The 22,824-nt window shown below is 30.8% G+C and overlaps 1 protein-coding gene across 3 annotated transcripts in view; it reads right to left on the reverse strand.

Annotated features, from left to right (window-relative positions):
• CSMD3 (CUB and Sushi multiple domains 3) overlaps nt 1-22,824 on the reverse strand; it is a gene marked incomplete at its 5' end in the record, with an annotated part of 1,086,230 nt that overhangs the window by 653,665 nt on the left and 409,741 nt on the right. The window contains one exon of one of the 3 annotated variants that reach the window (XM_079722284.1): nt 14,992-15,303. The exons of the other annotated variants lie outside the window; for them this stretch is intronic. Within the exon in view, the coding sequence (XP_079578410.1) occupies nt 14,992-15,303 (312 nt within the window). The remainder of the gene's footprint in view (nt 1-14,991; nt 15,304-22,824) is intronic. 3 annotated transcript variants of the gene reach the window in all.

The raw sequence follows: 22,824 nt of genomic DNA on the forward strand, positions 1-22,824 counted from the left end.
AGGTAGTATTCTTGCAGTGTCTGCTTTACCATCTTTTATATAAGAGTTACCACTGGATACAAATTTCTGAGAAAAGAATATATGATTTATAAATGTTGCTGTAGTATAATTTTAGAAAATGATTAAAGGTATGCTGCAAGTAAATCATATTTCTGGACTATACAGTAAAAAAAGGTATAATAGAAAATTCTACAGCATATTAGTAAGTGGTTCATGAGTTTTTGTGAAAAATATTTTTAGAATATGTTAAAATAAAAGAAATAATACTGGCCTTCATTTGTTGAGAAAATTAGTGGTGCAATGAAATATGTTCAATAGCACTGAAAATTCATTTGTAAAGACATATATTAGGGATATGCAAGATCCAAAATATTCTCAAATTTAAAATGACAGACCAATTAATTTTAAAAGAAATGGTATATATTCAATTTTATAATTATCTAAAATCTAATGTTTCTGCCTTTTAAAAATCACTAGAGATAAGTAATATGGTTTAGACACTCCAGTATTTTTTTAAGTCCTAAACGTCTAATTATGCTACCCTGCTAGTTTGTGGCTAGCACTTACTTTTGCATATTGAATATGCAAGTATAAAATTTATATGATGCCCTATTTTTAGTTGAAAGAAAATTTACAATTATACATTGTACCATATACTTAAATTCTACAATAAATTCTAAGAATCAGGACATGGCAAAAGTTCAGTAAATGTTAGTTATTTTATTATTATTATTTATAATTTTAAGATCTAGTCAGTTTCAGATGTCATTCCAATTGGGGATGCACTATACTAAAATTTTTCAACTACTTTGTGTTATGTCTTTTTCACTGTGTAGGGATGTATACAAATTCATAAACTCTCCCTGGATTTCCAACTTAAATTTTATTTTTTATATAAAGTTATAAACCTCCCCCAAGTTCTTTGGTCAAGATAGTAAATTTAGTATAAATGTATAGAAACACACACACACACACACACACACACACACACACACATATATATATAAAATCATATTAGTTTATACGAACATATGTGTAGTTATTCAGAATATTTTAAGGTGTTCTTGTAACAGGCCCATTTTCACTTTTACAAAAGAGGATTCTAAGGCTATAACGTCTCAAAGTTGTAATAAGATCAGCCTAGACTCCAAATCTTTGAAATCTTACTTTTCAACCACTTCAGACTAAGGAGTAAGTCTAAAATTTTTACTTGGAAAACTGAACAGAGTTGCAAGTGTGAAAAGGAGACATCATATTTTATAAAATCAATTTGATAATTTTCACAGTTCTAGGTTGAATTAATTTTGTTATTTTTTATTTAAGAGACAGTGGATGCTAATGAATAAAGACGCTAAATTCTGTATGTGGGCTTTCTTCCCTTCCAGAAATGGAACAACTTCAGAAATCCATAACACTTACGTAGGTACCAGCAGATGCACCAGCAATGCTTGGCGTAACAGGTCTTACAGTTATGGTGTGCAGTAAAATGTCAGGATTATAAGAAAAATGTGGGATTTTATATATTCTCTTTAGGGATTCTTATAATTGGCATATTAAAAGTCACCATATGGTAAGAGTTACCAGTGGTATGGTTCACAAATACTTTCAACACTTTTAAAACTGTCTCAGCCATCAATTTAATTAAATTTCAATCCTCATTTTCTGACAGTTTCAAATGAACTATTTTTAATCATCTTTAGTCCTGTAGTTAAATATTAAGATCCACTCAATTCAATCATTTTCTTATGTGCTTTTTTGTTTTGATAGCTCATATTTTTTGAATGGTAATTATTTCATGCTTGTTTTATTTTAATTTCTGTTCTCTTTTCACTAATTAATTTTACCAAATATAATTTTACTATAAAGTGTAACATGAAAAATGATAATACTCAATTTTTCTTTTTTGTTTTTTCTTTTCTTTTATGATTAGAATGACTCTCGCTTTCACATGAATGCCTTAGAGAACATGAAGATTAGGCAAAACTTTTCAAATGACCTCAAGAACAAAAATATACCTGCAAGTTTATAATGTTTTCTAATTCAAAATAAATGAGGTAATTTTATGTCACATATTTGTTTTATGCACAATGTCAGAGATCACTTATCTACAATGTAATGCCTTCCAATACGAGACTAACTGGGAAAGAAGCCAACTGCTTGAGTAAGAGTGACCACAGTTCATGAGTATCATGACTGACGGCAGTGGAATATATTCTTCCATTACAAATTTAAGAACACTGAATAATTTTAAATATAATATCCAGAAAATGTTATTACTTTAATAAGTAACAATATTCCTTCATCCTTCTGATTTCAGATTATTATATTTTATCCAAGTTCTTTGAAGGCTTGGTATCACTACCTGGATTGTTTTAAACAAGCATAGATGGACTCTGACAGTGTAGTTGATACAGGGTTATGCTGCTAAATTCATGGCTATTGAAGACAACAAAGCACTCTCATCATAACCCATCTATGTTTTCCTCATAGTTCAACTATATTGTCCACATGCCTTTCCAGACCTATTCTCCTCCTTGTTCTTTGTACAGAGGTTGATCTGCATAGGCTACATCCTGCTACACAAACTGTGGCATTACACGAGCAGCACTGGCATCACCTAGGAACTTGTTAGAAAAGCAGATTATCAAGCCCCATCCCAGACTTACTGAATTAAAAATTACAGTTTAACAAGACCACTATGTGATTCTTATGAACATTTAAGTTTGAGATGCTCTAGACTCTATGAACAGACTCTCTGATCCTCTGGAGAATTCCAGCAGGAGGATGGAGGGAGGGAGGAAAGTGAGATCAGGATTATCCTGCAGGGTCCCTCCCATTATGTTGACTAGGAATGTGCCCTTAACTGAAGGTTACCAGTCCTTCCATGCCAGACTGATATACATATCTTTCTGTCCAACATCTCTCCCCTCCCTCATCCCAGTGGGTTGGAATGGTGACAGCCCAGCTGCTACTACCCTAGCTGCATGATCCCTTGAGGTTCCTTTACATCAGCTCATTTAGAAATAATCCCTTTGTAAGTAAACCTTCCTTGAATTAGCCCATGTTCAACTGTTTCCCAAAGGACACTAATGGATATACCACTGGCACAAGAAAATCATTAGAAATTTGATTTTTCAGATATTATATTAAACATCATCTCTTAAGTTGTCTATAATGACTCACATACTTAAGCAGATAATATCTAAGTAGAAATAGGGATGGCTGTTGCTCATCATTCTACCATTGGTTGCTTACTTGTTTCCAAGGGAATATTTTGAAATCTAGATCACACATGTTATGTTCTTTTCTAGCAATTATCTCCACAAGAAGCATAGGAATTCACAAGGAGAGAGGAGATAGTGAGTTGGCTGTCTTGAGGTTGGAGAGTAATTGAAACAAGGGTAAAACTGGCAAGAAAAAAAAAATGTGGGACTAACAGAAGCCCGAGATAAACTGGATGCTGCACATTATTTTAGTAACAACTTATACATGAGATCTATATGAACAGAGCTAAATACAGCTGTATATATCAGTTGTTTCCATAATTCTCTATCAATATTGCATTAGACTATATATTTTATTTCTAAGGAAATAAGCTATGTAAGAAATTTAAAATTCTGTGCTGATCGTTTCCTTAATTTGTTCACATATCTTTACCTGATAAAATTTTTATGTAACAATAGCATATTTTCTTCTTGTAAAGACTCAAGAAGGGGACAGTATCATTTATTGGTTGTGTGTCTAAAGCATAGGTAATCTGCCTACTGTCTTATTTAAACCACAAGATAGCCACTCAAAATGAGATTATTTCCCTCCTTTCTAGATGTAAAAATGGAGAAGGGCTAAGTAGACTGCCCAATACATATACTACTAAAATATATTCACTCATTTGACTTTGAACTACACCCATCTTAGCAACTACACCACCACCTGACTATGAATAACAGCATGCCATATAACCAATCAGAACTCCCAAGTATATGCCCTGGGAAATCACAAATAGATTGGATTAGTATACCCTATCCTCATTTTTTTTAATGCAATGCTAATAATAGATAATTTAAGTAGTCAGTAATATCTGATTTTAAGCATGGTTTACTTTCGTATGGAGCAGAACCAGCTTCATTAACTGAATTTAATACTGAATAACATTAATTGTTAACTGATAGTGCCAGACATAATCAAATGTTGTGAAGCTTCTTAATGCCTTATCTTAAAAGTATAAACAGATGAATAAAAAGGTGTAGCAAAAGCCAACTGCTAGATGAAACTCAAATTACCATACAGTCTTTTTAGTAAATCAACTTTGGCTGCATTCCTTTCTAATGGTAAAGTTCAGGAGAGTTGATGATCACTGCCACCCCCCACCAACACCCTCCTACGGATGTAAGCCGACTAAATGAAAATTTTCTAACTTCTCTGGACTCTGGATAAAATCAATTTAGAAATTTCTCACACTTTAATCCCATTTGGTATTATGAAGAAATGCCATTTGAAGACTATTTTAAACAACAAACAATCAAGCATCAACACTAAAAAACAATAGTCCATGATTTAGAATACAAATGATGATTACATATGAAGAGAAAAATATACCATATGATCGACCCAAACTTAACACCATGCTGTTCTGCCATATATGAAGGTTCTTCTCTTCCTAAAATTGTAAAGCTTAATTATGTGATTTCACTCTGTGCACAGCAGGGTAGCCATATGCTCTAGAAAACTACATGCAAGGGAAGCAGCTTGTTGCAAAAGTGGGTGAAAATACCCTGAAATAATTGCGAACAAGATAAAAATGTCTCTAATATAGGACCATTTCTTCATACTCCAAAAGGCAGAGGAGTCCACTTTGGCACCAGCTTTGAGCACAAATAGGAAGTCTAGCCCCTTCAAAATATTTTAACAAGGAAAAAGATATTAAAAGTCACAAAGCTCACATTGTGATCATCTCATTCACAGGCAAAATAATTAGCTCTGATAACCATTTGGGGAAATCAGTTACTCATAAAACCATTGTCATCTCTGTCCTTTAAAGTTAAGACTCCCCTTTTAAGCTCTACGTATTATTATTTCCCCTTGTTTGCTCATTCTATAAAAAATGAGAAATAATATGATAATATAAAGAATAAGCTATCAAAATGTCTGTTTAATGATTATTGGTGGGCATAACAATGGGGTTGAAGATCTGAAAAAAATACAATTTATGAAATAAGATCACTGTTACAAGATGATGGCTGCAGTTAATGCTAAAAGATATATGCTTCCTAAGATTTACTTAAAGGAAAACAAAAACACTGGGTCATCAGAAGTTGTTAAAATCTCTGTAAAGGAATAACTCAAAAGCATGCCTTAAGGAGTAGCACTGAATAAAACTGTTAAAATGATTATTTGCAGATATGTCATTTGTGAAAAAAATAATTTTCACTGCTTGCTATTGTCATAAAGATCCTCAAGCATTTGGAGTATTTTTATCCAATACCTTTTAAGATTGCATAAATCTGTTACCGAGTAAATACTATCATATTATTTTTTCTCTTCTTTCTCCCTCAAAATAACTTATTCAATAAAATGTAAAAGAATTAGAAACATAAAAACATATTTACTGTTATGAATGTTTTCACAATTTCACAAATGTGATGAAATGTGAAAATGAAATATGAAGATGATATTCAATAAATAATTATGTATTTAAATCATAAATTGACACATTTCTGGACATGGATTTTTAAATTGTTACAAATATCAACATTAACACAATTTTCCACAAAATAATATGATTAGGAAAAAAGTCAAGATAACTGAAAAAAACAACAAAAAAGGACAAGATATTGATAAAGAACGCAACAGTCAATATTTATATGTAGTACACCCACCTAAAGGTTAACAGTTCCCTATCTGTTAAATGTGTATTTACTTTAACAATGTCAAAGTTCTTACATAAAAGGCTAAGAGTTAATTTAATAAATGAAAGTATCTTACAAAAATCATATGTAATTAAAATTTAAAATGTCATAAATTTTCTATTCTGTTATTATGCTAAACATGCATGAAAATCAATACATCAGTTACTCTCATAAAGAAGGACATGGAAATTCAAGCAGGCAAGTGCAATTTCATCATTTATATAAAAGAGAAGATAATGCTTATTTATTCAATCATGAAAATTTTTGATTTGGCAATCAATTTTTTATCCTTATTTTCATTATGTTTTGCTCCTGTCTATCAGACTTTCAAAGATTTGAAAGATGGTAAATAAAGGGAAAGTAAAACCTTGTCTTTTCTGTTATTCGATAACACACTTTAAAAAATAATTTAAGGTGTAGATTTAGGGTAAAAATTAAAAGTAATAAATGAGTTAAAATTTGACTTGGGAATGCTTTTATCATTTATTCATACATTCATTGATTTTTTTCCAGTAAAATCATAACTAATGTAATCTGCTCAGTCATTCCTAAGGGTTGACAGAATTAATTACTGTCATTAAGGTTGATCCGGAAAATCCATCTGCCCTAAAATATCCTTTCCACTCATTAATTTCCTACCATTAGAGTCATTCTTACAGAATTAAAGTTTAGCTTTTACTACATTATCTGAGATAGTTTATCAACATTGTGATTCTTCTAGTGGAGAACAAGATCTCATGGAGAGTAGACGGAGATCAGGTACTGTTTGGTATGTACTACTCTCTCTCCATTTAATAATACTCATGTAAATTTTTGCTATTCAGTATATCAGCAGAACCTGCAGTCTGTTAGAAATGCAGAATCTCAGATCTCATCCCAATCCCATTAAGTCACAACCTGCATTTGAGTAAGACTGCAAGGTGATTGTTTTTACACTGAAGTTTGAGAAGAATAGTCTGAGAGGCATAGTCTAAGACTTAGACTCTAAAATCTCTATCAACCATTAATTGCACCTCCGTATACATTACTAATTTGTCTGCCTGTTCCTACCTACTTAAAATTTCTTATGTAATTTCTTGCTAAAATGATGTCTTATAAAAAGTTACATTAGATAATATAGAGTCTACCTACCAATGGCTTCCTGTCTCTTTTACATTAAAATAAAACTATTTACCTAGGCCTCAGAGCCTATATGGTCTAGTTCCTACCGGTTTCCCACCTGATCTCCACTTTCTTTGTTGTCCACTGAACTCCAGGCACCTCAGGCTTTCTTTTTTGCAAGAAAAACTCAAGCTCTTTCTAGCTAGCTGTTTTCTCTGACATCTCAGCTACCATCAGGTAATTATTCGTTTATTTGCTTGTCTTTTTCTATTTGAATATAAACTCAAAAAGCAGGGTTCATTTTGTTCAATGTTATAATAATAAGGAACTAGAAGAAAATATGACATGCAAGTAGTCGGTGAACTTTTATTGAAAAAAGAAACAAAGACTGCAATAGGAAGGAAAGAAGTAAGGAAGAGAAGGAGAGGAAGGAAGGAAGGAAGGATGGATGGATAAAAAGAAGGAAAGGAGGAAGGGAAGGAGAAATAAAAAGGAGAAAAGAAACAATGAAAGAAAAGGAAAACTAGAGACAGAAAAAAACAAAGAAAAGAAAGGAAAGGAAGAAAGGAGGGAGGAGAGGGGAGGGGAGAGAAAGGAAGAGGAGGGGAGGAGAGGGGAGGGGAGGGAAGGGAAGGAGAGGGAATGGAGGGACAGAGGGAAGGAAGGAAGGGAGGAAGGGAGGAAGGAAAGTCTTGAAGAAAATAACTCTGTAGTTTTGGACACTACCTAAAAGGCAATCTAGAGTTAGATCCTCAAATGGAGAGTTTGGGAATTTAAGGCAAATGTGTGGCAATGGTCCTGTGAAAAATGTTTATGTGTCTGAGTTTCCACTTACTGGAATAAGGAGAATGACAATCTAACTTTCTCGATGGTAGTGTCAGCCACTTCTATGGTTGTTTTAACACTAGCTTTACAATGAGATAACCATAAAGATAAGCCCATGTCAATTCAAACATCAAGAGATGTTTAAATTGATGATGATGATAAATACATTAATGAATATACAAGATCTCTGGATAGATTCATAGACACTTTGGATTATAAGGGACAGTGACAGTCATATAATTTCAACACTCTTTGATGTTTAATGCTTTCTAAATACCCAATTTTTCCATCAAGCTATGCTTGAATACCTAATAAGGTATTCAATAAGTGATTTAGGAATTTACTGTTTTCTGAAGCACACAGTCTATATTTGAACAAAATTCAATGTTAGAAACGTCTTCTCTATGATATATTTTGTACCTTCCTGTGGTTTCATACACTAAGTTCTAAAACCTATGGCAGAACAGGTTTGGTCTCTCCTACATATAACATATTACATCACATGTTTAAAGACAGCTATAACTCATCCTCACTCACATATCTTGCTGTAGCAATTCTTTCTCTTAGAATTGACCAATAATTTTTCTCTATTATCTTATCTCTACAAATTTTCCTTTGAAAATGGAGATCATATCTTATATTTCTTTTGAATTTATCATATGTTTAAGCACAGAGATAATATGTTCAATAAATCCTGATACCTGATGGACATATATCTGTATCCACAAAGCCTTAAGTAACCACCCATAAACTAACTTCCTCACTGTGATATTGCTTATGAAGATTAATAAAAATTGTTTCAATTTACAAATTTATACTCTATAAAGTATTAAAATTTTGAAAACAGTACTAGTTGCTTGCAAACTGTTGAAAAGATTTAAAATATATAGTTACATGTGGCCAAATAGCCTATTAGTGAAAGGCACATACTAGGCACCCAAGAACTGCTACTTCCACACAAGAGAGTTTTTGTCATATTATGGTCCAGTGTTTTAAACAAAATTTTTACATTTCACTTCTGAAATACTGACTTCTGAAATAAACTGGAAATTTAGTGTAGATGTAAGTCTGATAGTGTATCATTTTCCCTTTTTTGTTGGGCAATCTAAAAGTTCAGATGAGCTTACTTGAAAAACTATTGCTTAAGATAAAATTTTTTAAAATTCCTGCTTTTGTCTGAATTAAAATTGCTGACCTAAAATGAATAATTTATGCTGAATTAACTACTCTTACCTTAAAAGCTGAAAATAATAAAAAGTTCTACTTGCAAACTGATAAATTAAAATAGATTTTCTTTTATGCTGCCATTATGGGGGGGCTTTACATCATATTCAATTTCAGTTAAACATAATTTCATGTTACTTTATAAACTAAGCTAAAACCCTGCTTGATCCTATTAATATGATCATTAGCTATTAAATATACTATGGAAGAATTGACTACACTATGTCAAAACAAGTAGCGGCAATGGCTATAAATGCTTATGACACATATTTGACTCCACAAGATGATATAGTCATCTAAATTTCTGCTAAGAAGAACAATAAAAGAGAGCTTATAATTATTATAATTGTATTTGGGAACTTTGCCAGAAGAATATATTCATTTTTACATGAAAATAGCAACTATCATGGCTGCTCATTAACAGCTGACAGAACTTGTCTACATATTGAAAAAAAAGAAATACCATTCCACCACAATATATAAGAAAAACAGTGTTTAAAAAACTTACCTAGAGTAAAGCACATTTTAATGACTATTTTTTTAATAGTATAACCTCTTAATATAATAGTATAAACCTCTTGAGGAAGAAAACCCAACTATGGTTTTCATCTATATTACTTTAACCTTAATATCGCCTAATAAAAGGATTTGCATTAGGCCCTTTTGAACCATGAGTAAATGGAAGGATGAATGAATACTAATTTAGCAATATGAAGACTGGGTTTTCATATGGCCTCTTCCAGACCACAATTTCCTGTATAAAAATAATGCTGTTGTAGTAGATGATCTGAAAGTGACCATCTATTTAAAAAAATATAATCCTAGAAATTCAGGACTCTTTACTTATAAGTTTGTAATAATATTACATATATCCTGCTATTTTAAGTCAACTCTGAATTGAAATCTCTTAGGGCTATAATAATAAACTATGGGGTTTAGAGATTGCTGAAAAAGGTATTTTAAGTAAATATTAAATAATTTCAAAAAGAAATCATAAAGCGACAAACTATTCTGATAAAATTTAAAATATCATTAGATATTATGTTATCTAATTTTAAACATCTGTATAATCAATAAGCTAAAAATATCAATTGTTTTTAGGTTTATTTATATGACTGTAAATATTCCTTTAAGCAAAGTTGAACACTTTATTTACTTCGGTATAGGTTCATCATATTTCTATTCAGCACTAACTACTCAAATCATTCTTTATACATCTTAGCAATAAAAACACAATTTACTAGTTTGAAACTTTTGTTCATCTCTCAAGAATTTGTACAAATATCCTCTGTGCAGCCTTCCTTGACTTCTATACTTATAGGTAGTCAGTCCCTCTCCTTTCTTCAATAACATTTCGAAACAACGGCTATGGCAGTATTTCTCATAATAAGCTTGTAATTACTCTTTTTTTTTTAAGTTATATAGACTACATCATAGCACAGCCTGCTTTGTTCATAATTTGGTTTTTCCTTTCCATTGGGAGAAAATACTTGAAATTTTTTGGCATTTGCACCTAATACTGTGTTTAATCCTCACTATAACCCTAATGTAATACTATGATACTATTTTACTGATAGTGAAATTCAACCCTAATAGTTCACGTGACCTGCAAAGAGTCTCACACATAGCAGGTGACAAAAGTGGACTAAAATCCAGTCAATAAAGCTGAATTTTCATTTTGAAGTCTTTTGGGCACTAATAAAGGAAACTGTAGTGTTAATACACTGTTTTTAAAGAAGAGCTAAGTCAACATTATTTATCAGTATTTTTCTCTTTTACTTGTTTATATTTCAACGTTAAAGAATCTTTTTAAATGGAGAAAACCATAAAGGGTTTTCTTTTACTGAGAACAAGTAGAAAGTGAAAAAAAAATTTTAGGAGGATAACTTAAGTTGAATTACTGATGTTTTAACTATAGTACTATAGGAAAAATTAATTGGAACAGTACGCTCTTGGGATTGAGAATGTCTTTGATAAATATTCCAAGTTTTTTTTCAAATTATTTATTAATTGTGCAGCTTTTATAATTAACTAGTGATTTAAGATTTAATTAATCATAAATTAATACACAGATTTTTGAATCTACACACTCACAAGTACCAAATACTATGAGCAATTTCAGTGTCTTTGTTTTCTTTGTTTTCATAGTGGTAATAGTGTAAACTGTAAGCACTTTACCTCAAGTTATTGAGAATAGACAAATAAGGAATTAGTAATGATCAAAAGACATCATAAAAGTGAAAGTTTAATTGCAGTGTGAATAGAGAAACATGATGAAAAATGCCAAATTATCACAGTACAAAACTGTACACACTTGTAGACATAAAAAGAAACATATGCTATCACAATCTCTATCGTATATATGCTTTAGATGGTAATTAATTTCAGTAAAATAATATCCATTGTATTACATTAATATTTATTCATATGAAATTTATTGAATCTATAGTTTGCTTGTGTTCATTTATAAATTTTCTTTGATTTTATAAATGTGTAAAGGGCGTAAGCAAGGCATTTATATCTAGTTTTATTTTGTGAATTTTGAAGTGGTAATATAATAAAAAAGCAATATTTTATTGTAAGTACATGAGAATACTTTTGCCTTTCAAAGTAATTAAAAACACTGGTTTTTATAACTGTAACAAAATAGTTATCTTTAATACTGAAAGACATGGATATTTGATTATATTGAAGAATATAATGTTAAGCCTTTAAGTCATTTGAGTGAATACTCTAGCTGGTGAAACTGTAAACATTTATTCATCAGTTTACTAAATATTATCTAAATATGTCTATGGGTCAGAGGCTGTTCTAGGCACTGGGAATGCAGCATGAACAAGACCCATCCACTCCTTACCTTACAGAACTTAAAGTCGCTAGTTACAACAATTTAAGCTAAATCTTGGAAAGAGAATTAGAATGATCTGGTTGAAAGGAAGAAGGAATATCTTATGGGAGTGGCTTGAGGTAGAAAAGAACATGGTATGTTTGACAAACTAAAAGAAATTCTTTTTGGCCAAAAAAATAAAGAATGACTGTGAGAGAGATGAATTTGGAGATATAGGCAAAAAGCTAGATCATAGAGGTTCCCATGGGTCATCATCAAGTCTCGGCTTTTTTTCCCAAGGTCACTGGAAAAACAGTGGAAGCTTTAAAGCAGTGGAGTGAAGTGATTAGATTTTCATTTTTAAAAGGTAATTCTGACTACATTGTGCAGAATGGAATAGACGAACAAGAATTATTTTTTCTATAAAATATCTAGCAAAATTAAGCAAGTTAGTTCTGTATTATTTTTACTGACTCATCTAAAATGTCAATTAAAGGACTCACTGCCTACATGCATCCTGTAGCTCCTTTAGTGCTCTGCTCAGCCATGAGCTTTACAAAATCTTCCTTGTCCCACCAGGATGGATTTCTCTATGTTCTCCACTCTATCTCACTCTCTGGAAAGAAGGGGCCATGTAATATTCATCCTTATTTTGCACAGAACAGAGCTCAGTGGGCATTTCAGACACGCTGGCTGAACTGAAATTATTCTTAAGAATACTGTTTTCATGTCAGCCAATCCTAATTTAGAAATTTGGTCCTGCTTAGAGTTAAGTCTTTGAGGACTGTTTTATGTCTGAAAATATAGCTGTATATTGAGGTTTTTAAAAAGCATAATAGATATAACAGGTTTCCTTTACTTCTAACATTGACAATTTTTTTGCCCCAAATGTTAATAGTTTGTGTGTCAAATATAATAGGTAATGAGCCAACTAAAATCACTGAAGTAGCAGGTTACTGAAGAAGAGTGAGAAGGACCAATTTTAATTAAAATAAAGATTTGATGAAAGTATAATAATTTGTCTCTAAAAAATGATGAATATAACATTCAACATGTTTTCTGTAAATATAATTTAAACATCAATGATTAAAAATATTTATGACCAAGGTAGATGGCAGCATTGAATGACTATCATATCCATAAACACTATTTTAGAAAGAATATACGTGAAACAGGTCTAAATGTTTTGAATGTTGTAAAACAGCACTGGGAGATTATGACAACATTTGAGAAAATTCGAGCACTGATTTGGAATTTACCAAGGATGTAATCTTGATGCTTAATTGAAATTTAGCTGAATGTACTTCAAATTTTAGATTAATTTTCAAATCACATTATTTAATCTAAAAATTGACAACTACTTATTCCCTTTTCAATCTGAATTATTTATTCAAGTTCTATAAAATATTTAATTTGTAGCATCAGAGTTTCTCAAATCACTTGATGGCAAACTTTGGCTGAAGTGGCATTTGTATTATTAGTTGATAAATAATAAGTTTATGTCCAAAAATTACCTGCCTCTTTTTCAGTGGGTAATAGAATGAATACAGGAAAGTTTGTTAATGTTAATTAGCTCATGCAAATTTCTGAAGAGAGTGAAAATACTAAATTGAAGGGCTTTTTCCTTAATCGATATTTCATTAATATTTACACATTTTTTGTTTCCGAGTAATGAGAAAATCTACTTGATTAAGCAACTCATAAATTTGATAATGATCCCTATATTCACATGGGAGGAAATATTCATGGTAGGAGAGTGAATAGAGAACCAAGATGATATCATTTTAATCCTTTAAAGGAGACTGTCACATGCTAAGAATTCATTTTTAAATTTTTTTTGGCCATGCCGCACGGCTTGCAGGATCTCAGTTCCCTGACCAGGGATTGAACCCATGACCCCTGCAGTGGAAGCACAGAGCCCTAACCACTGGACCACCAGGGAATTCCCAAGAATTCATTTTAGAACGCTTCTTATTAAAGAGAATCAAAGTAAGTACTTTCAGTATGAATTCTGGTGGAAATGAGTTCCTGAGATATTTCTGTATGATTTTCAATCAATTTATGTAAAAATGTCTTGATTTTTCTCCTTAGTGTGTACTAAGCATTTGAATGGTTTTCTATTACTTATATCATGTTAAACCATGTATAACCATATTACATAAACCATAGCCATTTTGGAGAATATATGATTATGAGTTGGAAATAAAGCTGGAGTATTTTGTTCTCCTCCAAATATTAATATGCAATTAATTAATATTTCCACTGATGCATATATCAATATATATTTGTTAGTTTTTGACACTACACTAATTTTTTACTAAACTGTTCAATGAAACCTGCTACCAAGAAACAGAAACTTGCTACACTTCCTAATTTTGTAAAAGATAGGCTTATATTAATTGATTAGAAAATTACCAATATATGATTTGGCTCTGTGGTATTTTTATCTCTAAAAATTAAAGTAGGAAGTTAAGCAATATTAAATTTGGAGTCATAATATCAATGAATACCTGTTACCTTTTCAAAATGAGAAATCTGTTCTCAGTACAATCATATGGGTCAGGCAATAGGTAATTCAGAAACAGTAGAATAAGCTATATAAAATAATCACCAGACATAATGTTTTCATTTTTCCCAATCAAATTATCTATTTTCTCAATAATAAATTAACACTTGTGTAACAAAAGTTTCATGCAAATAGGAAAATTACTACATGGGATAAATAATCAATCAGTAAATATGTGCACTTATTAATAGAAAAATGGCTTTTTTATTTTCATGTTATCTCAATACCATAAGCGGTATGTAATAAGCAACGGGGATTTAGTACTTATTTTTACTATCTTTTATGCATTATTTTCTTTCTATTTTTACTCCCTCCTCCTTACAACATTTGCATTGCATTTTGATTTGTTTTTTTTTCTAATTTTTGTACTTTCAAATTATTCAGGTTCTGACTGTTACTGTCTATATTTTTCAGCTACTTTGAACTCTTTCTTTCACTTCCTACATCTTGGCTCTGTTTCAGCTCATTCTCTTATTAGAATCATTACCAAAATATAGCTTTGGCTGTAACTAAATGGGCACAAGTAAAATAACATCCAATACCTCTATGAGTAACAACTGCAAGCTCTTTAGTTCTTTCTATCTGTTCAGCATTTCTTGGTCTTCTCCTTGTACTTTGTGTATCTGCTTGATGAGGAGAGAGCCCGTCCTTGGATGTGTTGGGGTCCAGACCTGAATTTCTGATATTCTTTACTTGCACTCGCTGTTCCTCAGAAAGTCTATGGATGGTGACAGCTGTAACACTGGATACAGTAACATCTGCAGATGTGCTAGCAACAGCAATAGCACCAGTGGTAGTCCTGTTATGCTCCTCTAACTCACCAGTGGAGGTAGTGTGGGTCAATGGAGAAGAACCTGTGGGACACAGTAGCACTAAATGCTAACTTTTTCTTTTAAATGTTGTTTATTTTTTTTCTGATATGTTTAATAAATTATATTCCCTCTATCACCTTAAGTATTATCAAACATGAAAAGGCAAAACACAAACACACCACTAAAATGTGAAGTAACCAGATCTGATGTTTGGTCTATATCAATCAACCTATGAATGGATATTATACACAAATATACCACATTTTAATTGTAACACATTAGGGAGAAAAAGGTGAAACAGTAAACCCTTTACATGGCCCTGAATCAATCTTATTCATTATTTATCTACAGATGATTTTTTAGCAACAAATGCCTGGCAAGTGACAAGTTTTGACAGAATGGGTAACTATGTAACCACACTTTTCTCAGAAGTATGCTTTGAATAGTCTGTGCCATATCATTTCATGATTTCTGGGAAAAATATCAAATTTTTCTATTTTAATACAAACAAGTGAAGAAAGGAGAATTTAAAAATCAAAGCCAAACTGAAAACAAAATGATTTTAAAAAATGAAGCTCTGAAAAACTACTCTATATAAATGCCTATCTTAACCTAATTTGCCAGAAAGCAGTCAACATGATAAAATATTCAATGTCGTGAGCTATACATACTTTAGAATTTACCAGGTTGTTTTGGAAGTTGGGTAATATTTTTCAGAGTTTTAAAGTAAAACTTGAGATTAACCAATGTTCAACTAGTTAAAATTAAACAAATTGTTTTATTTAGAAATGACTGAAAATTAACTATTAGCATGGAAATTTTATTCATACAAAACTAGCTTTAAAGAAAGGTTGAAAGTTTCCAAATATCTCATAAGCATGTCACAGTAACTCTCCACATTCTTAACCTTATTAAAGTTTCACTATAATTTTAAAATTGTTTTAAAGGTACCAAATTAGGATTTTCTTTTTTCTTTCACTTAAACTTTTTCAGAGATTGTGCTTGGTAGTACGTAATTCTCACTTAAGGAAAAAAGATATAACTTTATAATAGAAGCATGAAACGGAATGAAGATATACTTAGAAGGTTCTTGACAGCTAAAATGCTTAACAAGAAAAAAATATTGAATTTTGGAGGAACAGCTACTAATTAGGAATAATTATCATGTCCTGGTTAGAAAACTTCTGAGTATTTTTTTAAAGCCAATGAGTGGTATATGTTTTTACATACTTGCTTTCTCAATAAACTGCATTTCAAAATTCTGTCCACAATGTATATTTAGATATTTTGGACAAAAATACATGGGGATATTTTATTCATTTTGCGAGAGAAAAAACAGCTATATCACGTAATGTGGTTTGAGCATGTTCTGCCTCCTTCCCCTCCCCCCACCCCGTAGGCAGATGCTTAGTAGGACTAGTAATTCGGGTTCCTGCTTTAAACTCAAAAAAGAAGTCAAACATGAACCCCTGTCATTCACAAGCAAGCAAAAGAGCACATGTCTATTACTAATTCTTCCAGCCTGTGTTTTCATATCATTTTAATTTGATTTACAAATTCAAAAAATTAAATGATTGTACTTTGTGGCAGGCAGGGATAAATGAGGTATGACGATTATCAGATTATTTTAAAGACTTTTAATATACTGTAAAGCATTAATCAGAAAAAGTTGCTATTGAATATTCATCCAAGTTACTTTGTGAATATTAAAATCTATTAAATGCATGTTGGTTATGCAAATTGACCAGTAATATTTACTAAGCTAATATTTGGTAAGGGTTTTCTTTAGTCACATGATTAAGCAATAACTACACATGCATTACTAACATTCAGTAACTGACCTCATGGTAAATCAGACATTTTGATGTTCATATGCTCATTACTATAAAAACAGTACCTGGTCCATGTTATTCTGGGAAGTTTAATTGCACCTTTCTTTTTGAAAGGAAGTATGAAATCAGGATAAAAACTAATACTTTAGAACTGTTCTGACTTTATCATAATTTCCAGGCTTTCAGGTTTAGTTTAAAAAAGGAAAGCATTTAACTGTAAACATATGTTGCTAAATGCAATCTAGAAGTATAAAAAATAATGGAATTTGTACTCTCTCAAATCTCAGTGTTTCTACCTTTAGCAAGGAATGAAATTGAATAGCTATTTATTATATTTCATCACTGAAGGTCATTACAATTAATCCTAAATAATCTCTTGTATTTGGGTAAATGAATCTGGGGTAATTCTTAGGAATGTGTCCAGGTTGCTTCTATAACTAATCTTTAAGCTCTAAAGACTAATTTCAAACACCCGTTTTTTGAAGACCCCAGAGGATAAATACAGTTCTTAAACAAATTTGTGAGTTAGAACTGATCTTTAGTAGCGTTTAGATTCAGGACTTGCTAGCACTCCCAATCTTAAAATCTTCAGTAATAGAGTTCTACTCTGGCTATTGGTAGTGAATATTCAGTATTATTCTCTTAACCTGAATGCAGAACAGGGTGTAATATTTGAATAAAGCATTAAAAAAATCTATTTAATAATCATAGTATAACTAGCTATATATTTCAACCAGATATTTTACTAACCAGTTCTTATATTTTACTTATATTTTGTGTTCATAATTTTTCCTCCCCTTACTATAGTGTAAGGTCCCTGAAGGCTGAGATTTTTTTAAATTCCATTCATTGCTGAATCTCAAGTATCTAGGACAGTACCCAGTACATAGTAGATGCTCAAGAAATATCCCTCAAAAGAAAGAATAAAAGAATGAATGAATTTAATAATTCTAATTATTATTGTTAATAATAATAATAAAGAGAATAAATTTCATGAATGAAACATGACCATAATCTTTAACATGGTAAATCACAGGTCAAACAGTATAATGAAATGAAGAATAATTCCAAAGAAAGGAAAAATTGATGGTTTTGTTTTGAACTTTCAAAAACATCACTGAAAAAGTGTGGAATCTGAAGATTTAAATGCATAAGTAATAGTTACTTGAAGATTTGTGTCAACATTGCCAAACCATGATAGTTTACAATGTTAGTGTAAAATGGATTTATTTAGAATGTTCAAATTTCTGTAGAGTAAAAAGTAGATATATCTCATAATGGCAGGAAATAGAAGTGCATCTAAATTTAGTTAGGCACTTATATATACATATATATGTAGTGGAACTATAAAAAACATTGATTTCCTTTATAAGGCAATAGAATCATCCATCACTATACAATTATATTATATACTGTATAATCATTTTATTTAAAATGTAGACCAATTTAGAATACTAATTTTGGTACCATTTTAAATTGGCAGTGTGTGAAACAGATTTTTAAATTGTCAAAATGCATCATTTAACAGTTTCAAAATACTCAACATTTTTGCATACATAACTGTTTTATGAGGAAATTGCCAATGCTGGAAAAAGGCTTGGATTATATATAGCAACAATTCAATATTAAATATATAATATATCTAATTCAATATTAAACTATAACTTAACTTTCTTTTAAAATATTTTAAGTATGCTACACAATTATGTAAGCATTATCTTTAATAGCACAGTATTAAATGCATGTTACAAGACATACAACCCAAATTTAGGAATAAAATGTACATTCAAAAAACCCATTCTTCATTAGAAATAAAACCATGTATACAAGATGTAGTTTATCACAATTAGATTACCCTGTCAATTAACTTGCTAGAGATATATTATATATTTGATGTTTAAAATATAAATACATCTAAAATATAATTTTATTAATATTTAAATAAAAAACATTTCCAAATATAACAAAAATAAAATGAAATGATTTACACATATAAGCATGCTTCTATAAATCATAACTATATGTCCTCTTGGAATTATGATAATGGAAAATGACATGTGTTACACATGTAAATTGGCAAAATTATATAATAGTACAATTAAATTATATAACTAAATTTGGATTTTATTACGTACATATTAAAAATTATATTTTTGAAGGCTTTCTTATTTCAACAATCTGCAAGGTAATAAGCATAATTCATGTAAAGCGATTTATAAACACATAGAATGTATCTTAAATAAAAACTCAAAAAATTGAATTTGAATTTTTTTTTTTTTTTTTTTTTTTTTTTTTTTTTTTGCCATACGCGGGCCTCTCACTGTTGTGGCCTCTCCCGTTGCGGACCACAGGCTCTGGACGCACAGGCTCTGTGGCTATGGCTCATGGGCCGAGCCGCTCCGCGGCATGTGGGATCTTCCCGGACCGGGGCACGAACCCCTGTCCCCTGCATCGGCTGGCAGACTCTCAACCACTGCGCCACCAGGGAAGCCCTGAATTTCATTTTGATTAAAATTTTAGTCTTACAGATTTTTTTTTAATTATGCTATATTGCTTTGTAATTATTGTCTAACTCATCACAGACGTAAATAACAGAATATTTTGCTAGAGATATGAGTGGATGTCCCAAAGTGCATACAGCTATACAAGTACATGTTAAAGATAACTGCGTATCTATAGAAGTAGCTTTTAGATATTTATATTTGCATGTTATTTTATATAAGACATATATTCTGTTCCATTGATTTTAGCATTTCAAATGAAACATTTGAATAAAAGCTTAAATAACAAAATAATCCTAATTGAATAACTTTGTGGCATAATGATATATAATGAAGAAAAATGCAATAAACATATTTAACATGAAAACATGCAAAAGAAAAAATATACAAAATAACATCAAAATAAAATATAAATACAACTAATGCAGCAATTCTATATGAGTCACATTTAGATATTCTATAAATTTTAGCATATGTATTTTAATTTGTATGTTATATTTCTTCTTTCATTTAATATTACATGAAACTTACGGGAAAGTGTCAATAAATGAGGACTCTTGGAAACTAATTAAAATATGAGGGGGTGATGTAAAACAAAGCCACTGCTTTGATACATGTTACATGTTACAGTTAGGAAGCATACTGTAGTTGGAAAAATAAGTATTTTGCATTTTAAATATAATAAATTCCAGTATTCTAAAATCTGTATAGTATTTAATAGTATAATCTGGTGGAGGTGGGTGTACTATGAATATTCAATTTATAGAAGAGATGAGTAAACAAATAGAAAGTAGCCTTTAAATTGTAGGAAAAATATAAATAATCTACCTTTGATTAGTCATTACCTAATATAAAATTGTCTCTCTGACTAGGAAAATAAATGGACAAATCCTGAAAAAATTAGTTTCTAATTTAGTTTTAAAGAGCAGGTATATGTTGGCCTTATAAAGTTTTGATTTTAAATGAAAATGCTGCATTTATTTTGAAACTAAATAAGACTATGATCTTAAAACATCTCATTAAATATATTCTTAATTATAAGATGCACCTCTACGAAAGAAACCATTCAGCCATTAAAATATGACATGACAATGCAAAAATGCTGTCCCCTAAATCCAGATTTCTGATACAAAGAAATGTGAAAGAAGTTGATCTCACTAATTCAAGTAACAGATTTTCTATGATCATGAATTAATTAAATTAGGTACACATTAATTTAAAAATATAACTGAGTTTAAATAAAAATTGTCTTTCTGAATTCACTGACATATTGATATATATTTACATTTATATTATATATTTATATCTAAATTTTTAAGCATTAAATAGGGACACCAATATTAACTTTTGCAAGTGGACTTGTTATTGTTTATCAGATGCAAGTGATCTTAAATGAATAAATATTTGCAATCTAAGCTGAAACTGATGATAGCAAGATTTAGTGATACATTTACCAAATCCACACTTACTATGAGTAAATAAATGATTATAAAACAAATATTCAACAAAATATGTGCTAATGCCAAGTTGTTTATATACAAGATAAAAACTCCATTATTCTGAATTGTTTGCAATTTTGATAAACCCACATGCCAAACAACCATAAGTATCTTTATCTAAATGAAACATAGAAAATACCAAGTTTTAGAAAGCATACAGAGTACTCTGCTGGTCTACCACAACAAAACTACGTGTGTGTGCGTGTGTGTATATGTGCACACACACATATATATGTATATGTGTATATATGGTAAATACATATACTTGTCATATAACATAGGTTATATATGTTATATACTATATGTTATATAGTATAAATCTATGAATGTTACACTAAATATCCTCACAGTTTGTCACAGAATGTGAGAGAAGAGACATCTGATTTCTTAGTACTAAAAATATAGTAAGCTCATGCGAGGGAAAATATAAGTAGAGGGCTGTATGAGTCTTGAAGATTTTCTCTCTCAAAGAGCCATTTCTTGCTTCACCTAGTTGATTAAAGTGAAGTTGCAAAACGAAGCGTCAGCATCTTATCACTCCTTTTCATATATTTTTGGAAGTCTCAACAATGTATAGTGATAGGTCCAAGGTGTCTTTTTTTTATTTTAATAAAAAAACACACTCACAAACACACACACCACTCACAAGAATAAATATTCACAAAATGCAAACTGAAGGCTTTTTTGTGTAATTAAGCATAATGTTAATCCATAAAGTCACAATACTGACAATAAAACTTGAACACCTAGCTTTGAAGTAAGATTCACAAAATCATTGTCATATTTCATAAGAATAAAAGGATAGAATGTCCCTTCACACTTTTCTAAAACCATCTCCTAGAATCCTGCATTTTGAGACCTCTTTCTTGTAGCAGCTCTTACCTCTTAGCAAAACTAGAAGGACACATTCTGGGTTTCCCCAAAACAAACAAAATGTAACTTAACACACACTTGTTGAATTTCCTTCCACACAAAATCTTGTGGAATAGCTGCCAGTTCTCATGGAAGATTTAAAGGCATTGTTAGCAAAAAGGGATACCACATATCTTTTATTCCAAAGTGTAATATAAGGAACTCCTTCACTTTCAGAACATTGCTGCCTGCAATAACTGATATGTATTAATGACATTTTGAAAGTAGAACTCATGTCTTATACATGTATATCTCTCACTTCCCCTTGAATGTTTCATACATATATGAGGGAAGAATGAATGTGGATAAATGTACTTCTCTCTTATTTTTCAAAAATATAAACATTTCATTTTATGTTTAATTAATAGTTATTGAGTGTTAAATGTACTTTAAGGATACAAATAAGAAAGAAATTGGACCTGTTCAGATGTATTTAAACAATATAAAACCATAATTATAATATAACTGCAATTAATATTGCATGTGCTAGAACATAAGTAATGAAAAGACAAAGGGACATCTAAGAACAAATAAATCACTCTTTCATTTGTGTTTTCTCAAATGAGGGTAGTGTTTCCCTTTTCTTCCATTCTCCAGCACCTTTTTCCCTCAAAAAAATATTTTATAATGATGATATTTGGTATTGTGAAGGAGAAGGGAAAGAAGTAAGGGAAAGGAACTGGTAGAGTTACCCTTTATACATACCATGGTTGAAAGAAAAAATAAAAGAAGGCTTTATCCTGACCTAGCTCATCATGTCCCTGAGGCCTGCTTACTTTGACTATCTCAGTGTATCCATGTTTATCCTCTATTTCCTTC

The sequence above is a fragment of the Hyperoodon ampullatus genome (assembly GCF_949752795.1).
Source record: "Hyperoodon ampullatus genome assembly, chromosome: 17".
Taxonomy (NCBI): Eukaryota; Metazoa; Chordata; class Mammalia; order Artiodactyla; family Ziphiidae; genus Hyperoodon; species Hyperoodon ampullatus.